Genomic DNA, 27138 nt, shown 5'->3' with positions numbered 1-27138 from the left:
TTATGTTGTTGTAGGAATTACCACTGCCATGATTAATAACGATGGAAAAATGACTGATATTTGTATTTAATATTGTTATAACTTAGTAATATATAATTTTACTTAGTCTACTATGTGCATTTTTAGATATCTTGTCTTTGTACCTCTTTTTACAGTGAAACCAGAGACAAACTTTACATTTTCACCATATTTATTGACTATGTTTTAAAGCCATTTATATTAGTATCATTATTTTATATTGACAGTTTTATAACAAGACCTTGGCTTTCCCAGGTTGGGGGAGAATAATTGCTGACCAGCATCTCTAGAATAGGTTTATTTGGTAAAAGAGTACAAGCAGGTGCCATAGCACTGTAGATACTAGGATATCAAAAAGTAAAAGGTTAAATAATAAAATAAAAATGCTTATGAACAAAAAAGGTGGTAGAGACACCCAAAACTAAAATCAAGGAGCAATAAAGAATGGGGATTTCAAACACAACAATAATATAAATCTTCCTGCTGTTCCCTTGCTATACCAGACTTCCCTGACTGACAAAAGATTATCTCATTGCTTGTGCTATCACAATTGTTTCAGAGGTCATTTTTGGAAGATATTTACTCCAATTATTATGTTTGAAATTGTAATTTCTTTTAGTGTCTTAGCGTTTGCAGCTGTCTAAAGAAAAGGAAGATGCTCCACTAAATGCATTATGGTCATCACTTTCCAAAAGATGCCTTTGTTACCCCACTGAGATTATATTTACAATGTGGAATCTGATATTTGATTACAGATGGGCTGTTCACATACCTGGTTTTATTAACCTAATTAAAAAATTATAAAAACTAGTTAATAAAAATTATAATAAAAGTTGATTATTTGAAGAAATATAGTATTGGTGGGGGTACATTGGGTTTTCACTGATATCTGTCTCCCTAAGGATGACTTTTGTGTACATTCAGTCCAGATCAGCGTTTCTCAAGCAGGATTTTGGGGAACCCTAGGTTTTCTCTAAAGGTTGCTAGGGGTTCTTTGAGCAATTACATTTTTATTGTGTCTTTCATGTCAGTTTAACTGATATCAATGACTTTTTGACTATCCATAAGAGTGTTATTCTTTCCACTGCCGAGCAATTTAGGAAGCATTCTTACCTCCTAGAAGGGGTTCTCTGAAAACCTAAAAGTTGGTTTAAGATGTCCCCCATGTTAGAAAGGTTGAGAAACCCTTGTCAAGATGATGGGTGGGTGAGTGAGTAAGAAAGTGAGGGGAAACCTCTTTATCACAGGAGCAGACCACATTTTATATAATGGGGATACAATAGGCAATTAAAGCTCTCCAAGACTGGAGAGGATAGACTATCATGGGAGAACCTGGTGATCCAGAAAAGCTGGAAAGGATCTGGTTCAGAATTTAAAGCATTTGCCAACTAATAGCGATCTATTCCAGTTTTGCTGGATAACCCAGGTTCCTCCATGACAGTCTATATTCTCCAGTCTTAGAGAGCTTTATTAAATCAGGCCCAATGTTTCTAAATCTTTTCCATCATTTTTCTATCTGAAACTAAAGAAACCAATTTCTCTGAGTTGGGTTTTTACAGCTCAATCTTCTGAAAATGTGGATTGAATCAATAGGATATAATAGGTGAAGCCAAAGTCATTAAATGCAGACATTATCCCTTACATTGTAAGCTCTTTTGGGCAGAGTCCTCCTCTTGGGTCATTGTTTGTATTTGTCTGTCAATTTCAACCCTTATTTAATGAAGGCTGTAACCATAAAAATGTTAATTAGTTTTTTGGGATGGTTGGTTCAAATCCAGATGAGTCTGTAAAAGACCCAATATTATTCACCTTTTCCTTCTACGAAGAAGAGGAAAAAAATGCAAAAATGTTTATATTTGCTGTGTAAAGGTCCACTGAGCATGATGCCTCTACTATCTGATCAACAGCCTCATCACTGAAAACATATTCTGATATGGAATGTTTTCTAACATTTGCTACGCAGAGACCACTATTAAAACTAATGTAGCTCAGCTTTGTGTAAACAGCACAAATATAATAACGAAGGAACTTTCAGTGTGGACTTATTAAGGTGCATAATTTAATATCCTGGCTTAGCTTTGCGTTTTATTAGTGCCATGCCAAGTAAATATTGAGTTTATATAAATACAGAGTACATCTTGACACAGTGCAGGCAAGTGAAACTATAAATAAGGGAAAAGATGCATAATGGAAAAATTCTAATGTTGTTTTACATGTAGCCGCAATACACAGTGTTTACCGTACATATAAAAAAGAACTAAGCAAATGTTGTATACACTTACATTTATTTAATGTGGAAAAGTTAAAAAGAAATGAAAAAGCCACTTAAAAGCAAAATGAGATTTGAAAGTTGGAACAAAAAGGTCTATAATGTACATAAACACTTTGCTTGAAGGCCTGCAGAATAAAACTCAATATTGCTATATAATTCGATAAAATGATTAGATTTCTTACTGTGAAGTGTCCACTTCTTAAAAATAACTATGCTGGTAGTGACACCATATGGCTTTGTATATAAAAGCTATACCTAATACATCTATAGCTTGCTGGAAGTTTTTTGTGTCAACATGAAGTATCTCTGAATTGAAAAGGATGCTTAGGATAAAAAAAAATTGCACGGCCTCCATTTATAAGGTGAATGTAGGGTTATGTTTGAATTCTAAAAAAAACTGAACATTACAGCTCTTCCTCCCCTCACCACTTTTTCTTTTTTTTAATGAGTACAATTTTTTTTTAAGTTGTATTGCTATGTTTAACTCTTAAGCTTAACCCTGGACACAATTAAGGAAAAATTAATAAATGAAAAATGGTCCCTCCACTCTATAAAAGGATCTAGTATTTATGGGACACTAAATGCTTACCTTAACCTCAAGTCATGAAACAGCTGATGGTTTGTTTCTCTGGTATGTGTTTTTACTCTTACCAGTGCCCACAGATCCAGACAACATGGTAGCCAGCTCTGCATAATACTTGATGACATCAGCAAAAGGAGCAGAAACCAGACCAGTTGTAGACTGGCAAGGAGTGTAACTTTGAGGGACTGGTTGTCACAAACAAAAAAGATGGGGGATGCTCTTGAGGTCACTTGAATGGATGTGTTACCCAAACCCCAGAAAAAAAAATGACCACTTGATCATAGGTGTTAAAAAAAGTTTTGATACGACTAACATTTTCCCACGCCAACTTTATGCTATATAAAAAAAATATTAAAACAATCCTTTTGAGCATCAAATCTCTTCTATATGTATAGTAAAACAAAGACTTTAAAATAAAGAATTACAATTCAACAGATTCAACCTGCTCATTCACAAAACACTTCTAGGAGCCCTTTTTTTCTATTCACCTCATTCTGCCCTTAGGCTAGATAATTGTCAGATAATTGTCGACTGATTATCACTTGACGGCTGGTATCGGATGAGAATCTGACGTGTACAGCAGCTGTCTCAAGTTGTTCATGGATCCATCCTGACGGATCCACAAACCACTAACGATTTTAATGTAAGTGAAGGGAAGAGACCGCAGCAGGGTGCTGTTTGTTCGTTCTCCACCCTCCATAGATCCTTTCCAATGACAAAAGTCGAATGTGTTTGCGAAGCCTTAATGAAGACAGGTGCCTTGAAGCTGCTCATGATGTCACTACCCTATGACTCTGTAAGAACCCCTACAATACACACTTTTTATTGACAGCATGAAACACCCATGTGAACAAGAAGTGATATACAGAGGACCTTTTTACACTGTGCTCAAGACAAAACAAAAAAGTTAGACCCAGCCTGCCCCATACCCACAATTTTAGGTAACAAATTTGGACTTGTACGTAGTAAAAGCGTACTGTGTGGGTTATCCTGGAAAAAAATGTTGTATCAAAAAGCTATCCCTAATCAAAATAAACTAAAACATTTACTGCCTGGTACTTCTTTACCTTCTTACTATGCAGCAATATAATGCAGCAATATATTTCATGAAGACTTTAAACAAATGTTTATTTTTTCATTTGTTTTTATGGATTTCAGCATATTTTTTATACCATAAAATGTAATATTATCCGAAGGTTTCTCAAAGAATAGACCCAAGTCAGTTATATTTTTTATTGGCATAAGCATCCCAAAATATGTATCTAGGAATAGGAGTTCTCTTGAAATATATTTCTTCTGATCTAACATGTATTACTTAAAATGATGTTATCTGTGGAATTCAACAATCCAGCTGGAAATTCATTAGGGCTTAGGCGCAGTTCTGGGATCTGCAGGGTGACATTACTAAGAATTTGTGGTGAGGTGTAGGAAAGAAGTGTGTCACTGGGGCCTCATTCTCCTTGTACTCTCCTCTCAGATGACTATAACAACTTGCAGCGATAAAACAGAAACATGAAGTCTATCACACTAATATGTTTATGTTGTACTAGGGAGTCAGGAGGACCACTTGAAACTGGCACAGAAAGAAAATAAGAGAGGGTTGTGTCAATGTGGTAGTCACTTGAAGAAAAATATAGCCTAAGGTTTAGGAACATACTGAACTTGCTAAAATAGCCATATTCAATAGAGAAAACCTTAAACAATCTTCAGTGCTAATCCGTCAGAACAGTAAGTCATAACAAAAACTAATTCAGATGTCTGACCAGCCAAAATTGCAAAAGTTAAGAAATTAAGCCATAAAGACACAATTTAAGCTCTGTCGTTTTTTTCCTTCTTTGTCCTTATTGGGAAAGTTTTCCATTCTATTTTCTAATAAACATTAAAATACACATTAGAGGAAATGTCAATATAGTAGTCACTGGAGCAAGTGCTACAGTCGGAAATTCTCCATTCCATCCTTTTCTGTAAGCCAAAGCTGAACCACTCAGCCAGCAGGGGTGCCCAAAGTAAAAGCACAGAAAAGAAGTGTGTGACATTGCTTGTAGTGATTGGATTCAAAAACTTGCAGTTAGGGTAATTGGCTTCCCCGGAAAATGACCTTAGACTGTATTAAGGACATATGACTATGGCAGAGACATTAGATTGTGAGCCCCTTTGAAGGACAGTTAGTGACATGACTATGGACTGCTGCCTAATATGTTGGCTAAGGTAATAACAATAATATTATTTGATCTTATTAATTCAATGCCAGCAAACACTAATGTGTAAATGAAATAAAACTAAAAAAAAACTTAGGGAGTAAGAACAGTCATTAAGCAGGTTTTGTCAAAATATAGAGGCAACTGAAAACATGACTGCAGTACGGGATCATAAAAAATAACATCAATGAGCATAGATATAGCAAAGGTCAGTCTTTGAGCTGTCACATTTAGTACACTTACAGAAGAAAAAAAATCCAAGCCTATTGCTTTGTAACATACCTTCTGAAGACCATATGTCCCTTCTATCTTCAGAAAGAAAAACATCTTTACTAATTCAACCACAGAATAAAGCCTGGCAGTTTGAAGGTCAAACTTTTAAACAAAGATTAAGACACACAATACTATAATCACATAAAAGGCTAGATTTATTCTAACATCAGCAAATGTAACTGAGCTACGACTTTGGATATCTTTTGTTGCATAAAACATAAAATATACTTTTATGTTATGAACAGTCATGAAGGAGCTTAAACTTTGAAGTTGTGCACCCCCTTTTACCCATTATTGACTTACAATCTCTTGTTCTGCACTCTATATGGTGGTAGCTATTTTGGCTGGAGCAGAGCTTTGGTTCCTAACAACACAGATTGCTCTCTAATTAGTGGTAATTGATGGCAGGTGGAATAATGATCAAGAAGCAGGAGAGGTGGAGGAAGCTATAAATGCAGTAGAGGCTGGGAGATGCATGTCTTTGGGTACAGTGAACAGAATAGTAGTGGCATTACCAGAAGTTACTGCAAATCTATATCTAGCAGTTACAGGTGGAAATGCCATAAACTAACCTACATTTTAGATTACACATATTAAACTTTAGAATAGCCGTGCCAAGTCACAACTACTTGCTAAAAGTTTTTTTTCATGAGAAAATAAAAATATATTGTAGTGTACAGTACTGTGTACTGCCAGAAAGGCCAAAAACTTGCACCTTTTGAGAAGTGTGTCTAATTCTCTTTTCACAATTTCCCAAAATAGTACTGGTTCGTAGTGACTGACCTAGCACTGTGACATAGGGGCTAGAAGAAGTCCTTAAGCTTGTGTAAGCTCAAAGTTGTGAACTTGCATTGGATTGTGAGCCCCTTTGAGGGACAGTTAGTGACAAAACTATGGACTTTGTAAAGTGCTGCGTAATACGTTGATGCTATATAAATAAGTTAATATTGTGTATGATTCCAGAATAAGTTGTCCATTAGGATTTCCAACAAGCTCAAATAGAAGTACTTCAGGTTCCACAAATAGTATTAAATAGTAATAAATAGTATTTTAACAATAAATAAACCAAATTGAAGGAGCACTGGTTCAAAATTCAAGCTCTTTAGTGAAGGTTACTAAACAGGTTTTCATAGCAATACTTTCTTTGAATTGCTTGTTGTTGTACACTTTACATGGTATTCATTTATTGTGTTCTTTTTTTCCTCTTCTTTCTTTCACTTCCAAAATCAACTTAAACTCCCTGTAAGTATTCCCAACCAATTCTTTATTAGGAATATAAGTAATATTCCATGTGGGTCAGAGTAAAAAATAAATGAGAGAAAAAAACCTGCCAGCAGTAAAGGTCAAGGAATATTTGGAAATGAACCATTGTACTACCACAGGGAGAAAGAAAAATCTTTATAACATCATTTTATTTTGCACAAGCCTTTGTATGAAACTTTTTTTCTTTTGAAGCCAAGACCTTGTTAAATGGTTGACAATAGAAAATTGGCATGTTTGTAGACTGAACAGTGCCATGCTTTGTATCACAGGAAGAAAATGATATTCTTTTCAAAATATCTATTTTGTCTTTTTACCAGCTTCAAACTAACACAGCAAGTGACTGTTTCAACCTAAAGTCATCCAACCATGGGATGCACATTGAATGTGCTAGACAGGAGCCTGACACAGGACCTCCCCAGTACAAGGTGATTAGATCTTCATGAACCTTTTAAGGAGCTGTCAAAGGATCGACATTAAACAGCTGGAGAAACCACTTATACTGCCTATGCTGGCGTCTCCACGTCTTTTTCAAGTACTAAACAACAAAACTTAAACACCCTATGAGTCATTTCTCAGCAGATCAAACATGTTCAAATCAGAAACTGTTGGATTGTAGGAAGTTACATTGATCAATAAAAGAATGAGTGAATTGTTTGTTTTGGCTATGAATTTAATATAGGGTTTTAGATATAAAGCAGCTATATAAACTACTTTTCAAGATGTAGAAGCAAGATCAGAGTTGTAAAACATTGAAGTAATCAAAGAAAAATCACTTTTCTGTCACACTGAAGTGAATATTAAGTGAAAATAGTGTATGTCTAAACACAAGGGGATCCCATGAAAAGTGTGATGCTGATGCAGAATTTAACTGCATACCTACCTACACATTAACAGATGAGGATGAACCATTTCATGGTGGCAAGACTTCTTGCTGTATGAGTATTTGACCATCTTTTACCCCGCTGTTTTTTTGTCATGCGATTTCTATAACAATGATTTCGGTCTTGTAGTTAAAACACCATAATTATAATAAATGTTACCATGTATCTGCCCTCTCTTCAAAAAACCATTGCCTGTATCATGGCCCAATTTTTTTGGCTGGTACAATGATAAAGTTGGGTTTGCACCAGCATATATCTGAACAGCTGTCAAAGGCTATTTCAAGGATATATACAAAGTTCAAGTTAGTAGACAGGCAGTGGTCAAGCATTTATGAAAGGTTGGGGTTTCACGACTTAACATTCAAATCAGATTTTATGAAGCAAAAAAGACTAAATTTTGGAAATGACACCGTGGAGTGGTGGGGGAATCAGAAATTCATTCTAACTACTCTGCCTAACTCATTTCACCTTAAAGAATGGCATTAGGTAAAAAAAAAAAAAATGAGGCAGCAAATTTAGAAAAATTTGGTTGTTTAATCTGCTGAGCACTGCACATTTCCAGCTCATCTGAATGGCTTCCAGAGCATGCGGTTAGTACATCAGCTCCTGGCATTTCTTGAAGTTTTGAAACTAGCCAGGAAAAAAATGGAATTTAAGTCCAAAATGTTCTGAACAGCATTTGTAAACAAGGTTTCCCCTTTCTATCCAGCAATAATGCTTATCTTGAGTAAGCATTATGGAAACTTAAGGGGTAATATTATTTTCCAAACTAAGGTGGAGATTTACCTGGATACTTTCCAGTCATGAAAACTAAAACTGACAATCTTAAACTGGCACAAGGGACACAGCCTATACTGTGCTATACTTCAGTTATTTTCCTTTGACCAGGCGCGGAGAAAGCATTGGGTGCCACCATCTTCACCGGTCTTCTTTCTTTATCTAGCTACATCATCCAATATGGCACTGTGCAGGCGCGAGATTGGGTGACATAGCCTGCCCAAAATCAGGCATGTGCAGAAGGAACAGCCAAAAGTCTCCTGGAATACCACATCACATATCCCAGGAGGCTTCTGGCTGCTTCTTCTGAGTATGCTCGACCTTAATCAGGCTACGTCACCTAATCTTGCACCTGTGGAGTGTGAGATCAGATGATGTAGCCAGATGTGCTCCCATTCAGTCTTTGCCGCTGCAACCATAAAAGGAAAAAAGAAGATAATTTTTACTTTACCCTGTCTACCCTTTGGATTTTCTACCATTTTATGTAAAAATAAACATTTCGATGACAGTTCTGCTTTAAGATGCCCATAAACAATATATGGCTGCCATCCATTCTTACAAATACTGATCTGGTGCTGGGTTATAGATGTTTATATATAGTCACAAATAATGACTGTAGTCTACTGACTGGTAGGAATTCATAGCTAATGTCCCTTTGCCCCTCTAGGATAGTTATTTTGGCTACTATTTCTGACCACTTTTAGTATGATGCTTTCAGGTTAGAAAACTCAGAAACTATTAATGACAGAGAATCTGCATGGCCAGCAAGTACAAAGCATCTTCAGAAGATCAGCAATAAAAATCACCATTTTTTGGTATAGATCTTTCTGCCCATCACCCTGAACCACCATGGGAAGCTTCTGGTACTCAGATCTAAAATACATGTGAAGGTAACATTGAAAACACTGGGAAATATTTTTTAGGACCTTTTGCGCCTAGGCCTCTAGTTTACATGACATTGCATTCATTACCTGCATAATATAAAAATTATTTTTTGTATCATGAGAGCATTCTTTATTTTGACCCATGCAAATGTATTTGTTACATGTTGACTTTTATTATAATTAATCCCCAAAGCTCTATCAAATATAAACACATCTGTGAATTCCAAGCTAATACAAGCTATACAAAATATGAAAAAAAAACATTCTGAATCCAAACCACAATGTCAAGTAGGGTGTGTACTTTTCAAGTTCACCAACATATATAAATGTCAGAATCGCACGTTTCCCACAATTCTGACATGCTCCTGTGCAAAATACTCATATTTTATGGTTCTGGCACTTGGAAAATATATTTCTCCTTGGTGTCTTGTTTTCTGTAAGAAAATATTTCAATTTCCTTCCAAAATAGTCTGTTAATATTAAATATGTGGTGTAAGCCAAATATGCTACTTTGAAGAAAATCAAAACAGCATTCCTAATAAACAAGTTAAAACTTTATCAAAAGAAACGTGAAGGTAGCCATCTTGGCCACCTTCTAGAAAAATAGTTTTGTGGCTGCAATGATGACCTTTCGACCATTGTATCTTTTTCCTTCATCTCTCAATGCAGGCCAGATGATCTAACTAGTTCATTCAGTCTCAGCAGGCACAGGGGAAGCGGAAATCACCGGTTATTCTGGTAAACAGCCATTGAGTGCGCAAGCAAAGCTCAGCATTTCTGACAGTTTCACCGAGCAATCAGGCAGGTAAAAAAAGCTTACTACAGAAGAGTTATTATCTGTCCTTTTCTGAAATAATGCCCTGCCCTTCCTGGAACTTTAATTCCGTTTTTTTTTCATGGTCTTACTTTTCTAGTGAGTGGCCATTGTATTTGTGGTGGAGGTTGAGCATGAAGGTATTAGTGCTTGTTGCACATTTCATATAGTGTTTGGAATATCAAATGACCTTCTAAAAATTTGTGAAGATTAGAATTGGCATTCAGTGAGGAGATTTGGACTGTGACTTTGGCTATATTTATAATTTTTGGGGATTTTGGATTGAATGGATATTTTATTGATTTATTAAGTGCTGCAAATTTATATTCTTGTGAAAGCTACACGTTTTTTTGTGTGGCTGAGGTTTTATTTGTTCATTGGTTGAAATTAGTGCAAAGATATTATTAGGCAGCATAATTGGTTCAGTGGCTAGCACCCTTGCCATTGCAGCACTAGGTCCATTATCTAAAAGGGGTTTGTATGTTCTCCCCGTATTTGCGTGGGATTCCTCTGGGCACCCAGGTTTTGTTTCACATCCCAAAAAACATGCCATTAGGTTAATTGGCTTCTCCTCAAAAAAAAAAAAAAAAACTGTTTTTAGACTGTGTTAATGATGTATGACCATGGTAGGGACATTAGATTGTGAGCACATGAGAGACAGTTAGTGTCATATATATATATATATATATATATATATATATATATATATATATATATATGACACTAATATATTGTTGCTATAAAAACAGCTGTGTCTGTCCGTGAATTAAAAGCATGGATAATTACACGTTAAAAAAAAAATGGGGTAGTTTAAAACTGAAATTGAGCTTTGATACCATGATACCATGACACCATAACATGGCTTGTGTAGACATTTAATAATTTTAATGTATGTATACTATATGCACATTTTAAAAACATACATAAAATAAAAATATTCTAAATGTAATGTATACTATACAATAGGAAAACATTTTGCCGTTGTTACTAAATTTGTAGTGGAAACCAGAAGTTACCATTGATTTTTGAATGTAGAAAATGCAGCCTGGATGACATCCTCCTCTCCTCGGGAAACCCAGCGTTTCTTTGAATGAAACTCGCCTGGCTACAGCTGCTCTTTGTCCAATTGTGCTGATTGATTTCTGGGCTCTGAAAATCTATTTTCATGCTTCAGAATGACTTTATCCAATTTAACTTTTGTAATAAGTGACCCCTGTCACATGTGAAATGAGAATATCATTAACTTCCTTCAGGAGTCTAATCACCGTCTTCAAGCACTTTGTAACGGCATCTCTATTTAAATGCTGATCTATAGACTGTAATGTAGGGCATTAAATTAACTGGTGTTTAGCTGTTTGGTAAAAAAAAATACATAGGGGACTTTGGTTCCCATAGCAACAAGTGTCCTTTTTTATTCACACTGGTATGGAACATATCTGGAGTATTAAGATAACATAACTCTGTTCTAAATGATGAAGCATATTATTTGCTGCTTAATTCTACATCTTTCAGGGATGATGAAGAGTGTGCAATGAATTTTCTGGAACTGAATTTTATTCCAGCCATAACCTATACCTGATGGACTTCAGAGGGAGTGCTGCTTTCTTAAAGAGAATGTAAACCCTAATTAAATGACAAACCCCTGTATAGCAAACAATTGAACCATTTGTCATCCTTTGTTGCAGTGCAGTGTCTTGATCTCCTGCAACAAAATGAAAGGACGTTCCTGTCTACATGCACTCTGATTGTTGCATTTAAAGAAAATAGCAATATATGTGACAGCGTACTGTGGAAGTATACCCTTGGCCTCAGAGCTAGTCTTGCACCTTTTTAGCTTAAATTATATTTCTTGCATACATGTCAACCAGTCCCTGACATCAACTTTGTGAAATTTCTGACCATTTAATGCAAAATTCCATTTATGTGCTTTCTCAAATGAATGTTCAGAATCCCTCCCAAAAACATTTCAATGGGGCACATAACTAGGCCAATCCATAACCCTCCGTTTCCTCTTTTTTTGAGCCATTTCCTGATGAATTTGCAAGTGTGTCTCAGATCATAAATAACTGTTGAAAAATTCATTTATGGTTCAATTTCAACTTTTGAAAAGATGGTCTCATTTTCTCATCAAGCACACCTTGAAATCATGAATAATTTAAACCTTCTTGGATATCTGAAAGCTGCCCACATCCTAAAGCAGTAAAGCAACCCCAAATCACAACATGTCCGTACTTTACTGGCAAACTGCCATTAAGTGCGCATGCAAAGCTCAGCATTTCTGACAGTTTCATGGAGCAACCAAGCAGGTAAGAAAGCTTACTTCAGAAGAGACATTATCTGTCCTTTTCTGAAATATTATTTTTATTATTTCATGGTCTTACTTTTCTAGTGAGTAGCCAATTGTATTTGTGGTAGAGGTTTTTGATTTTGAACAGCACATCTCCCTGTCACATCCCCCCATGTAGGCTACAATGGTGCCATCTCCTTTAGAATGTAGATGCATGGATGCAATTAATGGTGCATTTATGCTATTATTGGTGGGTCAGGATTCTGGATTACACTTTAACTGTCTGGATTCTGGATTACACTTTAACTGTCCTGTTCTCTCTTCCCTTACTTTAGAACAACTGGCTTAGTATCTCTTATCCTATTCTGAAATTCTCTATATAAATAAAAAAACATTTGATGTGGTCAATTATGGTCTTGCAAAGTATATTTTACTTAGTTTGGGAAGTTCACTTTTAATGAACACCCCATCACGTGCATATAAATAAAAAAAGGGGTTTAGCTTGAACATGAAGGCATAGTTAAAGCCTATATTAAAGTGTCTAAGCTGCATTTCCACCTCCATTTTTTTGAATGTTGCAAATTTGTTATTAGTAAACAGCAGCAATGATGCAATAGGCAGATTTTTTTAAGACACATGCCAAAATGCAAAGGTGTGAACATTGTATACGTGCAGAAATATAGGGATAAATGTTTATACGGTGTCGCCATATCTACCCCGTTTCCCCAAAAATAAGACCTACCCCGAAAATAGGCTACAATATATATAAATACATGGACAAGCTTATTTAGGGATAGCACTATTGCTAGACATGAGAAAATGGGGCCAATAGTTCTAAAGAAAATAGAGTCACAAGAAATTCAAGATGGAATTCAGGGTCTGGAGAGTTATGATGATGATCCAGAATGTGATGACATGACTATATTTGAATAAATGTTAATTTTTTGTTTAAGAATAAATGTCGATTGTTGTTCATGTAAAAATAAGACATCCCCAGAAAAGAAGCCCTAGTGCATTTTTTGGAGCAAAAACTAATTTAGGACACTGTTTTATTTTTGGAGGAAACGGTAAAAAAGAAATTAAGGTCAGCTGTGTTACAAATAGGAACTCCCCCAAATCTAAATCTTTGTGAATTGTGCCATCAGCCAGGAAAAGATAGTGGAAAAGTGGAGAACATGCATATAGTTTATGATGTAAAGTTGTGGAAATCTGAATTTTAGCTTCACATCTATGATATAAAAATCAGGTTACTTTAGTAACATTTTTAAGTCAAAGCATGGTTAAAGAAATCAAACCTATGACTGACTGAATGTTTTTATGACCAGCATTAGGATATATTTTATGTGCTTTTTAGCTTTAGAAAAAGTTAGATGTGTGGTTTGTTTTTCAAATGATTTGTTGAGACAAGAGATGCAAGAAGAATAGTAGCAGCCCAGATCATTGCACATAGAAATGTAGAAAAACACAAATCTTTGTGGCTGCACTCTCATGAACTGTGCTGTGGTAAAACAATCCTGAAACAAAAATATGGTATGTGAAATTTATGATCTGCTTGTGGTGTTGGCAGCAAAAAGCCAACTAAACATTTAAAAGAGGAACATGGTTAAATTCTGGGTTTATGGCTAGAAATTCATAATGGCATTTTAAGCACCTCAAAGAAGTCTGTGACTGAGTGCAATAATAGATGTTTAGTGCAGACAGAAGTCATTTTAAAAACAAATGCATGCAACTTTATGCAATGGAATGCTCTTAGGAACAAATGGTATGCATTAAAGTTGTTCCAGTTACTGTGCTAAGCAATATAAATAATTAAGCACAGTCACTTCCACTAATAATAATATAGTAATGCAATGTTGATTATGCTCTATATATATGCTATAGGGCTTGATTTTCAAAAATATCCAAAAACAGCCACACATTGATCAGCAAAGACGACCTACCAGGTAGCCAATTGGTAATTCCATGCTATCTGTAATTGGAGATTCCTATTTAGCAAGGACAAACTGAAGTTTACTGAATATTTATTGACAGCTACAAGACCAGATCAAGTTTACTATTGTCATTATGTATTTCTAAAAATGACAATAAGCCAATGACTAGATTGCCTACACAAATAAAAATACATTTACATTTGTAAGAACATATATGTTTTTTGGTACTTTCTGATAAACTGGTAAATGGACAAATACATGTCAAAGAAAAATGTCCAAATTTTTATTTAATTTTAATTGTATTTTCAAAAAGAAATACTACAGAGTTTATCTGTGTAAAGCTGTATAAAGACAAAGTCATGTGACCAGGAAGCATGCCGTCTGATCATTTGCCGTTCATGCCGTTCCTTATCATTTGTGGGGGACCAGAGCTGTCAGTGCCAGGCAAACTGACAGCTAGCACGTATTTACAGCGCTGGGTGATGATGGAGGGAATGTGAATTAATGTTCTTTTTTAAATTGTACAGATTGTAAATAGGAGAAAGCTAAGAGAAGATATCCACTAAATTTCCCTGATATATTGATTAGGTGCTTTGGTTATGAAAGGCATTGAACGAAGGCATGTTTGAATGCAATACTTCCCAATGGCATTCTTGCTGTAATCTCCCTTTGCAGTAGTATTGAAAACTGACATTTAGATAATATATGGATGTAAATCTGTGGAAAGTAAAAGTCTATCAGCAAGAACATCAAAGCACTTTTGCTATTTAGAAAAAAAAAACCTTCTTTGTGGGCTTAATTTAGCTTCATCTTGAAATTTGACCTTTCTAATTTCTGGGCAAAGCCCAGACTGTATTTATGTGTTTTTTGTATTTACCAATAATAATGCCTTTAAAGGCCAGTTAACATGGATAGGTAGTTGAACAGGGCCTATGCTTGCAATACACACAGTAATTTTCAGCCAATATCACCCACTTTCAATAGTCAATAAGAACAACAAACACAACAATGTTAAAATGTTATGTTTCCTCTGGACTGTGCTGGGGAGATACTTCTATTCGACTTGGAGAGACAGGAAAATGAAAGGAACAGAATTTCAATTTGGAGAGTTGTCATAAGGAAAATTATCCCAACCAGAGGATTTTCCCTCACTGTGTACTTATTGTTTAAAAAAAAAAACTGAGTTTCCCATTTTTTTTCTTTTATTGACAATGAAAAATTGAGTGGGTGTATGTCTCCATAAACTGACAAGGGGTCTAACCCTTCTCTACTGTATTCACAAATGCCCTTATTTAAGAAATTGGGCAGCAATTGGACCGAATCTACATTCTATCCTAATTATTAGGAGATCTTCAATGATAATTTTCCACATTGCTCAGAAACTCAGACTGGACTGAAGGTTCACGTTCCATTATGACAATGACCCAAAGCACACAGCGAAGTCAACACAGGAGTGGCAGGGACAACTCTGTCAATGTCCTAGCACGGCCGAGCCAGAGCCCTGACTTGAACCCTACTGAACATCTCCGGAGAGACCTACAAATGGCTGTCCACTGACAGTCCTCGTTCAACCAGAATGAGCTTCAGAGGATTTGCAAAGAAGAATGGCAGAAAATCCCCCAATCCAGGTGTGCAGAGCTTGTTGCATTGACCCAAAAGACTGGAGGTTGTAATTGCTGCTAAAGGTTCTTCAACTAAGTACAAAGTAAACGGTCTGATTACTAATGTAAATGTAATATTTAAGCTTTTTTCTTTCAACACTTGATTCAATCCTTGACATATCTAAAAAAATCTAAAGATGATCAGACAGTGACTGAATAGGGTTCAATAGGAAAGCATTGATTAATTTGATAATTGATGCACTGGGCTACAAATAAAAAAAAGAGAATCTGAGGTCCAATTGAACATTGAGAGTGGATTAAAAAAAGAAAATCAATAAGTGTGTAGCGAGCAAACTGCAGTGGTATAGAGGACATGACAAGAGGATATAGGGAGAAAGGATGGCTGCAGTGAAAGGGCTCCAGCTTTCCATTAAGAACACATTGTAATGCAGATTGCTGTCTGCACTTCTCATTTCAGCTCACCTGCCTGTTTTACATTCTACATGGAATAAAAGCATGTTTGCACTGATTTAGCTTCTGAGCGAAATGATTGAAAAATGTAAACAAAGGTGTTCTGTTATTTGGAAATTATACACAGAGTGCTTTGAAAGGTCATTATTAGCATATGTGGTTGGTTTTCCTTTGTAGATCTGTATAACAACTCAGCAAAATGGCTTGTGTGTATCTATCCTATTTGACTACAGCAGCATTTGGCATAATTCGGAAGCTCTGCTTTGAAGAGGGGAACCAGTGAAAAAAAAATAAATGTTTTTGGATACAAATCTTCTGGAGGAAATCTTAGCCCTTTTGCTTTAAAATATTTTACTAGGGGAGATAATTATAAAGCAGCAGTTTGACGTTACTGTGGCCATACCGAAGCTTAAAAAAAACAAAACAAAAAAAGACTACTGCACATTTTATAAAGCTTTGCAGTTTGATTCACAAATGTGCATAGCATGTGAGTATACTATGCTCCTAATAAATATTAAAAAAATGACAGGTCCGTTTATAGGACCTGTCATGTGACTGACTCCGTGGGACATTACAGGCTCCATACCATGGCCTGCTTTCTGCGGATAGGCTGCAAAATACAGGACTCTGTATTCAGGAACCATGTAGAGTATATTGGAGTGTAAATAGGGACATTCACTCTCAGTTATCAATATCATAGAGGTGGTTCTACTAAACATGAACATGGAAAGTGGGGACTTATCTACAATGGGCAGGGTTTAAGTAAAAAAAAAAGGTAAAAAAAAAAAGGCTTTTATAACAAGGATTCAAGCTTTAAAGATTAATTTCTAGAAAGTCAAGTAAAGGTTAATTAGTAGATACATTGTTTTTTCTTTGACAAAACTTTGCATTGTCTTTAATCACACACAGAAAAAGAAAAGTAATAATAGTTGTGTGTTCCAAGGCCAAATACTTAAATGTTTGCTCTTTTACAGAACAAAGCTAATGGCAGAATCTCCAGCATTCGACAAACTACAAAGTGTTTAAAAAATGAAATGCCAGCACTCACATAAACAGCAGTTCTGTTTCTGTTGTTCCATGCAGACATACATACTGACAGTGTTTCAGGGAAAAAGAATTTATCCTTCCTAAAGGAGCACTTTGCTTTGTAAAACCGTTTCAGTATGTAGTTCTGCTTGGTCTGCATGGAACAACAGTAATGAAACTTTGCTGTTTATGTGAGTGCAGGAATTAAGTTTTTTTTTTGAGGCAGTCACAACATCACTACTGTTGTGCATTACATTTTTCAGGGCTTGAGGTGTAATGCAGGACTGTGATCTTAACACTGAACAATACAAAGCTGGTTAGATGTCCATGTCCTCCGCTGGGTGCTGTGATTCCATCCGCTGGCTGCTACAACAGTACAGATCTGCAGGAACATATTATTAATGCAGAGGTAGGTGATTAAAACTACAGTGCTTGTCAGAGGAACATCTGCATCCAACACAACTGGACTGTGTCAGATGCTGAGGATTCTGTCAGTGACTTTGTCCACAAGAAATTAAAAAACAGACAGCAGACAACTAGATGTAAATTCCCTTGTCCTCTAGCATACTTTTGCCACAATACTCTTTCTGTCTACAACAGAATGTCAACTTCACTACTAGATGCTGCCATTCTTCCAGACATATTGTTGCCCAACATCAATTAACACCCTTACCTTGGGTTTAGGCTGTCAAGGATACACCTATTAGTGTTGTCCATCATGACAACATTGGCTCACACTACTACTGCCTTAATCAGTGGTTACAAGTTATTGCTCAATGACTCAATGCAGGTGTAAGGAATGGATCCTTCTACCTCTGGAAAATAGGAAAGCACCACAATATAACTGGACTAGTTTTAGTAAAATAGCTTAGTAAAAATCTGTTAATTTATGTTTTATTTATTCATGTAATTAGATATGTTTTATGCAGTTTATTTCAGCAAACAGTATGACAGTACGTATGACAGACCAATATTTGGCTGCATACAATCATCACTTGTTTCGCTTATCTCTTGAAGACTCCCAGGTGGTCTGTTATGACAGCTATTTTACGTTTTTTTTTAGCAAATATGAAAATATTTTAGCTGTGATTTGAAAGTTTAGTCTTGGCTGAATCTATTTTTTGCAAATTAGTTAGTTTATCCAGATGACAGCAGGAAGTGAGGGGGGAGAAGGAAGACAATCATGTGGTGTTAAACAAAAACAAAAACTAAAACGGACAAAGATGGCGATGAGGAGCAAATGTTTTATTGACTAAGCACCCTATCTTGACAAAGGCAGAAAGCTTGTATTACTCATGGGAAATTATTTAAGCTCCTAATTAAAAAGTGCCAATAAATTATGTAAATTATTGGTATTCCCTCAGTTAATAATAGTTTTGGGTTAATGACTTGTGTGTGCTTTTATATTAATAGATCCACTGTTTTTTATGTATACTGTATGTATATCTGCTCAGCTTTCCTGGACATTTCTGTAGAACAGAAACTCAAATTTAGCCAATGCCTAAAAGGTGTTAAGTTTTTTGTCTACCTTGACATTCTGGGCATCCCCACGCTGTTTTGGTGTTCTCACAGCTTCAGCAGCATTCACCATAATATAAAATACATTTTAAAGAATCTAACAGGGAAAAGTGTGAAGAAATAGAAACACAATAGGAAAGATTTCTCACTTTGGAACTCCATAGTGATGGTAAAAAAAAACTGTAAGGTCAATCAAGCGCCCAGCATCCACCACATACCCACTAAAGATGATATTGCCCGCTGACCATGCATATACAAGCCTTCAGCGATACCTTTCAGATCAGCAGGATGTCTTCATGAATGTAATACTGCTTTGCTAATTTATACTTCTTATAAAACTGCTAATTAAATTGTTTGTGTAGCAGCAGTAAATCTTTAAAGGTTTTCAGTAAAAGACACAAAATGTAAGAACCTCATTCACAGCAGTGCAGCACTTCAGGGCAACGTGTCTCACCCTGAGCTCCAAGGGATTTCACCGCTTTGTTACAATCATGTTAATTAAAAGATGCATTGTTAGAAATTCACAGGAACATTTCCCAAGAATAGAAGTATATTTGTTTCTCATATAATTCTGTGCAATGCTAATTATCTCATTCCCTTCGATGAGACTGCTTATGAGTCATGTATTATGTATCATTTCTTTCCTCCACTGTTGCAGCTTTTACAGATATAATTCATACTTAAAAGCGTCTTTTTGCCCAAAATGATGGGGAGTTGAGAATGCTGGGGTGGCTTGGCCACCTTGTGAAAAAGAACAAAAGTTAAGGAATTAAAATGAAACTAGCTTCAGTTTTAAAAATGTGTCCTCAGGCATCAGGCATCAGGCAGGGCTTTAAAACAGAGAGACAGATGATTTCTCTTCTGCAATGAGCATTCTTACCTACCTGATTCCAGTCCTATTCTGTAAAAATTTATTGAGCTATGCAAACCTGACTGAAATGCTGAATGAGAAACATCTCGCCCAATCAAGATGGCCAAAGACCAAAACAAGAGCAGAAGAAAGAAAAACGTGGTGGTACCTGCATGGGCCGGTGAGTAATAAAAGGATTTAGTTTCAGTGAGATAAGCACTACTAAAATAACTTGTGTGTGAAATTGGTATCCATTATAAACTAGTATCAAGGAATATGGCAGTACTGGCTGCAAACTAAGTGAAACTAGTCGTATGGATGCTAAAGTGATCAGACAGATGATGCTGCCAATTTTCAATGTATTAAATCGTATATCATTAGAACACTAACAAACTCTACTTAAAACCTTTTTCCAACTTAAACTACAGCAAGATTGTAAAGCCCCCTCCTCTACCAGGATGGCCACCTCCATGCAGAGAGATGGCATGAATAAGGAATGGAAGCTCAGCAATTAGGAAGCAAGCTGAAGCAAGGTCATATGGAATACTGGTAACCCGTCATTCGGCACAGCTTGCACAGTTCCAAAGAAGCTCCTATTGTATCATGTTGGCTTTGTGCTAGTACTGCTGCATACCACTGAATAGAAAGATGGTCCAGCACATGCACACACTGAAAGCATCAATTATTGGTTTAACAGAAGATATATAATCTTAAGGATTATATTAAGAGATGATATTATCTTTTACTGTATACACACCTTAGAGGTTCACTATGTGAAGAATATTATACTCCTAATAGCTGTGACAGAGACTGGGACAAATAAAAAAAACCAAAAAAGCCAGGGGGGTCTTAGGCAGTCACCGAAATTAAAAATTAAGTTGACCCCCAGGCAAAATTGGAATTTTTTTAATGTGGTAATATTTAAGTTCTTTGCTAGTAGGTTGCTGTGATCTGCTGATCATGCTAGTGAGTTCTGGTGTTGGGCTAACAATGTCTTTCAAACTGACAATGCTTCAGTGTTGTGGGCTCCTGGAATCTTCCGCTTCTGATTTATAGTATCTATCCCAGCTGTGTGTACCCAAGTGCTACCAATAGTCCCCATGCCTTTACCATTCATTGCATGCATCTACAGTTCATTCTCTCCTCTTTGCATTTATGTCATGGGTGGCACAGATGGTTCAGTGGCTAGCACTCTGACCTTTGCAGCACTATAGTCCCAGGTTTGAATCTCTGCACAGAATTTGTATATTTTCTCTGTGTTTGCATAAGTTTCTTTATAGGTACTCTGGTTTCCTTCCACGGAAGCAATTATTTTATTAGGTCTTTCCCGCAAAATTGTGTGTGATCTTAGATTGTGTTAATTAATGTGATAGGAACATTAGAATAGGAGCCCCTTGAAGGGACAATAAGTGATATGAGCACAGACGTTGCAAAGTTCTGCATAATATGTCAACGCCATATAAATACAAGTTAATAATAATAATTCTCCCCTACCTCTGTTGTCCCCTGCCCTCCATCTAAACACACAACTACAGGAAGAGAAAACAAACCAATGATTTGTAAAGCAATTAAAAAGGTTTTTCTCAAATGATTATTAAAAAAATTGTAAAGAATGTGAACAGAAGTTTTAGAAGTTCCCTAGGGATGCTGGCTTTATTTTGCCTTTCCATCTAGTATCTAAAACTACCCATTAGGGTTGATACAGAACAGGGTATGTGTTTCAAGGTCACATTACTATATAAAGCAGTGCATTGCTAACACACTGCAACATAATAAAAACAGTTATACACATAAATATATAAAATGCTGTTTACATACTTTAATACCATGGCTAATGTTTCTTTAGAACGGAGTATGAAAATCGAAGGCTCTCAATACATCCCTGGAATCTTGTAAATTGCCAAATAAAGATTTAACTACCGTGTGTAAAGCAGAACTTTACTGCAAAAACTGTTTCTTTCAGAGTATGGCCATCAAATTAATATTCCTCATAATTTCTTTTTTTAATTTTGCCGAGATACATGGGTTTCTAGCTGTTCATCTATTGTTTCTGCTGCATTTTTAGTATTTCTAATTGAAGATGTGTGCAGGGACGAGATTGGCTCTGGGCAGGGATTATTTCATTTCTGCTGACCTCTAAATGCATTGAGCAGTGAGGCTTTAGTATGCTTCAGTAACTGGCACATTCAGGTACATATTTAAAAAGTACAGCATTATGCTTTACAAATGTATTTACTATTTTACTTGGTTTGATGACAACCTCTCTACCAATCATACAATGTTCTATGTATCACAAGGCAGTGAACACCATGTATGTATGGCCCCCAAATATGCAGGGACAGTGTGGAAGAACCAATTTTAAATGTGATAACAGTATTCTTGCTACGCTTTAAATAGCCCCCTTAGTCTCTACTTTTATGAACAGTACAGTTTCATAATGGCTTTATTAATGGTCACCTAAAAGATAATTACACCTTGGTCTTGCACACCTTAAGAAGTATTTTCAATACAGTAATCAAAGGGTTTAATTAAAGTCAGTAATGTTTCCTCTTGTGTAATTACCTTACGGAACCCCATTTTTACAATTGTCCTAATTTCTAAAATGTATTTGGATGTGATTTTGGTACACGATTCAGTTTTCAGGTTGCTTGTTCCTCATTTATTACCACTGCATTATGCTTACATTTTACATAACTTCTGTGTTACAGGCAGTTATATATAATGATATCTAATTTAGACTTTGCTGACAAAGTGTAAAAACATAACACCTCATTGTCATCCCTGATAAGTATATAATCTCGTATTCCTATTTAGAATGCACAACCTACTTAAATCTTTAATTTTGAACAAGTAAAATGAATACCATCAGAAATACTCCAAAGCAGAACACCGGCACATTATATTGGTCAATCAGTACTCTGCAGAATAAGGTGGTAAAGAGGCAATATTACCCTTTTCCTGACAATACATTTCAGAAGGTGGTACAATGGTACAGCTCATAGTTTTATATACAGTAATAAACATTTAAGAACTAACTTCTAAAAAACCTTTTTAGCATAAGGAAACCTTTAAACGTCTGTTTTTATTTTGCTCCGTTTCCCTTATGTCCTGGTGACACCCTGTGACAGTATTACATTAAAATTTGGGGACAAAGACAGCAGTACAAATATGACAGAGCCCCTAAGCAATCCCCTGTTGTGCTTTTATAGATCTGTATTTTGAAACATATTTTTTGTACCTGGATTGCTACTGCTCGTGATACCAGCCCTCTAAGGTATTGTAAAGGATCTTCTGGGCCTTCCCATTTGTTCTGCCAGGCGATTGGACACTGCCGGAAAAAAAAAAGTTCTAATAAACTACCTGGTAGTAATCAGTCACAATGAATTGAACATATGAGACAAAGTATGACACTTTATATTTGTCTATTATTTAAACGTAAATGGCATTTCCTTCTGGCATGTGCCATTAATTAGATACAATATGCCTTTACTTTGTTTAGGATAGAATAGGGAAGTATTATATATTCTATAAATGTATATTGCATCTCTGTCACCAATGATCTACTGTCTCTACTGGATTATATAAAAGAAAAATAAAATTATGAACTTCAGAAGCATGCAAAACAGAAAATTCAGCTAAGAACATTGCCCTAAATCTTGAACAGGAAGTTCAAATTCTCAAAGATACCAAAATATCCTAAAATAAGTTTAAACAGTGGCAAAGGATATCACGAATTCCAGCATGCTACTGTAGCCAGTCCTGCCAAGGCTGAGATCCTTTTCACACCGGTCTGGTATACTGCAGTACAATTTCAATACACAGGAATGTGGAAATATTTTTAATGCAATCTATAGATCACTGTTTCTCAACCAGGGTTTTTCCAGAGGTCGCCAGGGTTTCTAGAGCAATTGGCACTTCTCAGCTAAAAAAATTATTGGTGTCAGTAAACTGACCTATCTGTAAGGGTGACATTCTTCTCACTGGCTAGCAAATGTAGGAGACATTCTTTCCGCTGACCACCATGCTAATATCTTGTGAGCTGTGGATATATTAATTATAGCAGGGGTTCCCTGAGGACCTCAAAGGTATTTTAAGGGTTTCTCCATGTAAAATAAGGTTGGGACTTGCTACTATGGATCATGGATTGCAATGGTGCTATTCAATCTACATCTGAAAGTGTATAGTTTGTGTATTGTTTAATTGTATGATCTTATTTTGCTGATTCTATCACTATTCTTTATGGAAAACCAGAATTGGTGACTGGCCTAATGCTAATACTGTAGGTTTACAAATTCATTCTGCTCTTCACAGAGTTCTGCGACATTGGAAAGCTTGTAAACAGTACGATATATTGGTCCATTAGAAGTCATCATGTTATTTACAGCTGCATTCTGCTCTTCTCTAGGCTGGCAAGAGCATATCGGCATTATTTCATCCCAGCTTAGGGGACTTGTTCACACACGCACACATTTATATTAACTACAGAAGGGTAGATTTATCGGGGGAATGAAAGGAACGACTGCTATGTGAAAAAGAGATTGCAGACATTTAATTGTGCTATGAACGATGTTCTACAATTTAACCAGGCAGGGTAAGAGCTGCAATAATTGATGTGTATATAAAAGTGTTCATAGTACAATATATTCCAGAGAAATATCTCTCAATCATCACATCAGTATTTTTAAAGAGAAATCCCCCCCCCCCCAGTTACCAAATATTTAATTGTTTCAGGGGGGTTTCAGGGCTTTCAAGAAATGCTGCAGGTTTGAGTATCTACATTAAGATGCAAACTTTTTAACCTTACATTTTGAGTCAGTTGCAATGCATTACTGCATGTGTGTTGACTATTATTTTGCACATTAAAGTGGAACTAAAATCCTACTTTGAACATTTACAATCAGGCAGGTGGTTATTGCAGAAAAGAACAGGTGATGCCTCTTCTGCAATAACTGTTCTTACCTGCCTGATCATCATCCAGCTATCAAATTTTGCTGAGCGGAGAATGCACAGCTCAGTGCTGGTTGCAAGGAAATCCCGGCAAAAAATGGCTTCTCCTCCCAGGAATGAATGAACTGCACGCTTGCACGGAAATTATATCACCCCTGCCCAGCAAATGAAGTTCGTCAAAAAACATCCAGAGGGAGAGAAGGGAGATGGTGGTGCCCTGCAACAGACAGGGATAGGTGATTATCACGGGTTTAGTTCCCCTTTAACATGCACTGCATTATGGCAGATTGATTTATTTAGAATGGGCAATCAAACACCACAGGGCAACGGATAAAAGAACCACACACCTCACACTGAGGTCTACATTTTATAAACAGAATGTAGTATGGAGTAACCTAGTGAAGTGCAATATTATCTCTACATTAAAAATGAGCTCTTTACCTATGATCTAAGACTTTGATGTGTGTCAGGTCTAACTACATAGTGGTGTTGGTTATAGTGACAGAAATTGTTGTCAAATTACATTAGTGTTTAATTTAATATTATAATAAATGAATAATAATTTAATAAAACCTGCTGGCTTGCTTGATATATTGTTTACATTTAATGACTGAATAATGAAATAAATATTGTGAACTATGAGTAGTAGAGTCATTAGTAACATTCCGTGATTATATTCTGTATATTTAAAATGTATTTTGTAATAGCTAGTTGGGGACACTGGGAATGCTAAACGAAGTCTCCCAAAACTTAACTGAAATGCACAGAGCATCTGTAGTATGTTCTACCCTTTTCTTCATACAGTTTTTTACTATTCACCCTTTTTAATTCATGCCCTTATTAATGTGCAATGAACTGTGCAATGAACTTTGAAATGTTTAGTATAATAATAGAGATTATACAATGATAGAATATAATGTATACTTTTTTTTAACACTGAGCAAAATAGAACAAGGGGCATTTTTATGTTTTTTTATTAATTGATTACACACAAATTAAAATATGTTTAAGACAATAAGGTTTATTTTTCAAAGGAATTGTAGGCTGTTCACAAGGTGAATTTTTTCTGCAACGTAATAACTCAAGTGAGCAGCCTTAATTCCTTAGTTAAATTCACCTCAATGTCACTAAATGATAGCTTGTTCTAAAAACCAGTAAATGTATTACTTTGTTAAGTAATAAGAAAAAAAATGCTAAATATGAACATGGCAAAGGTGTAAAAATTGCTTTGGTCCATAGGGATGTACTGGTGTGAAAGTGAAGAGTCTGATCAGAATAGTCCAGTGAAAAAAAAAAAAAAGTATATATATATTTGTTTTAGGTTAACCAGGTAGGAACAATGTCAATAAACAGACCACCTTATTCACATTCATGGCTCACAACCTCAATTAACTTTTTTTATACAAACAATAGGTTAAGTATAATTGTTTTATTCAGTCTGATAATTAATCCAATGCTAAATGCATGGAGACTGTGGAAATAATAATGGTCAGTCTTTTATCGAGCAATGAAAACAAAACATTTAAAAAACATTAAAGTAAGTGATTTTGATTATACGCCCTCTTTTATTAACTTACCTTCTGTTCCAACAATGCGCTTGCAAGACTCTGTACTTCAGAGCTTAACAACGATGTTCCCCGGATGACCTTACTGAGAGCCGCCAGAGACTGGTGAATACTCTGTACCAGGCGGATAGCAGTAAACTGCTCCAGGATGATAAATGATAGGATGGGTGACCCATGCCGCTCTGTAGGAGGGGACACCTTCTGATGGATCAGGTTGGAGTTCTGAAAAGAGATTTTCAAACACTTTGAAAGAGTCCAGTTTCTGCACTGATAGAAATTGTTAGTTTAGTAAGATATAGAAAAAAAGAGCAACTATGCAACAGAACAATACAACTTTCACCAAACACTCACAGGTAGTAAACCAACCACTAACACTTAAAATGTATACACCTGAAAATCCATCTGCAATGATTGTTTGGTGCATGTTATGCTAACAGATTTTTAAATATGTTCCCATAAGTATTATATAGCCTTTGCAGCGCTAGGTCCCAGGTTCAAATCTTGCCCAGGGCACTACCTGCATGGAGTTTGCAGGTTCTCCCAGTGTTTGTGTGGGTTTTCTCTGGGTACTCCAGTTTCCTCCCACATTCCAAAAACATGCAGTTAGGTAATTCCCCCATATTGACATATGATACATAATAACACATAAAAATAATAATAATAATACTAGTAATAATAAAAGGATAGCTAAGTGTTAGGCTAATAAATGCACTGGGCCTATGTACATGCAACAATAAAAACATTTACATTAAATGTCCAAAACATCTGAACCACTCACTTGTGAATGGCATAAAATTGATAATTTCCTTACAATGGAACCTCTCAAGGGGTTGGATATGTCGAAGAGCAATAAACAGTAATAAAGATAATGGTTTTATTAAATTGATTTATTAAAGCTCTTCAAGGCTGGAGGGGTTACACTTTCATAAGTGAAGCTGGGTGATCCAGCAAACCTGGAATGGATTTCCTAAAAGTAATT

The 27138-nt window shown here is 35.9% G+C and overlaps 1 protein-coding gene across 1 annotated transcript in view; it reads right to left on the bottom strand.

Moving 5' to 3' along the window:
- The window catches only part of DYNC2H1 (dynein cytoplasmic 2 heavy chain 1), a 226246-nt gene that overhangs the window by 13319 nt on the left and 185789 nt on the right, over positions 1-27138 (bottom strand). Inside the window, exons 84-85 of the mRNA XM_072398645.1 lie at positions 26172-26381; positions 22886-22975 (exon numbers count right to left, since the gene is read on the bottom strand). Of these exons, the coding sequence (XP_072254746.1) occupies positions 22886-22975; positions 26172-26381 (300 nt within the window). The remainder of the gene's footprint in view (positions 1-22885; positions 22976-26171; positions 26382-27138) is intronic.

This window comes from Pyxicephalus adspersus, chromosome 1 (genome assembly GCF_032062135.1).
Source record: "Pyxicephalus adspersus chromosome 1, UCB_Pads_2.0, whole genome shotgun sequence".
Lineage (NCBI taxonomy): Eukaryota > Metazoa > Chordata > Amphibia > Anura > Pyxicephalidae > Pyxicephalus > Pyxicephalus adspersus.
Note: the sequence above shows the minus strand (reverse complement) of the source record. Positions and strands in the feature narration are given on the sequence as shown.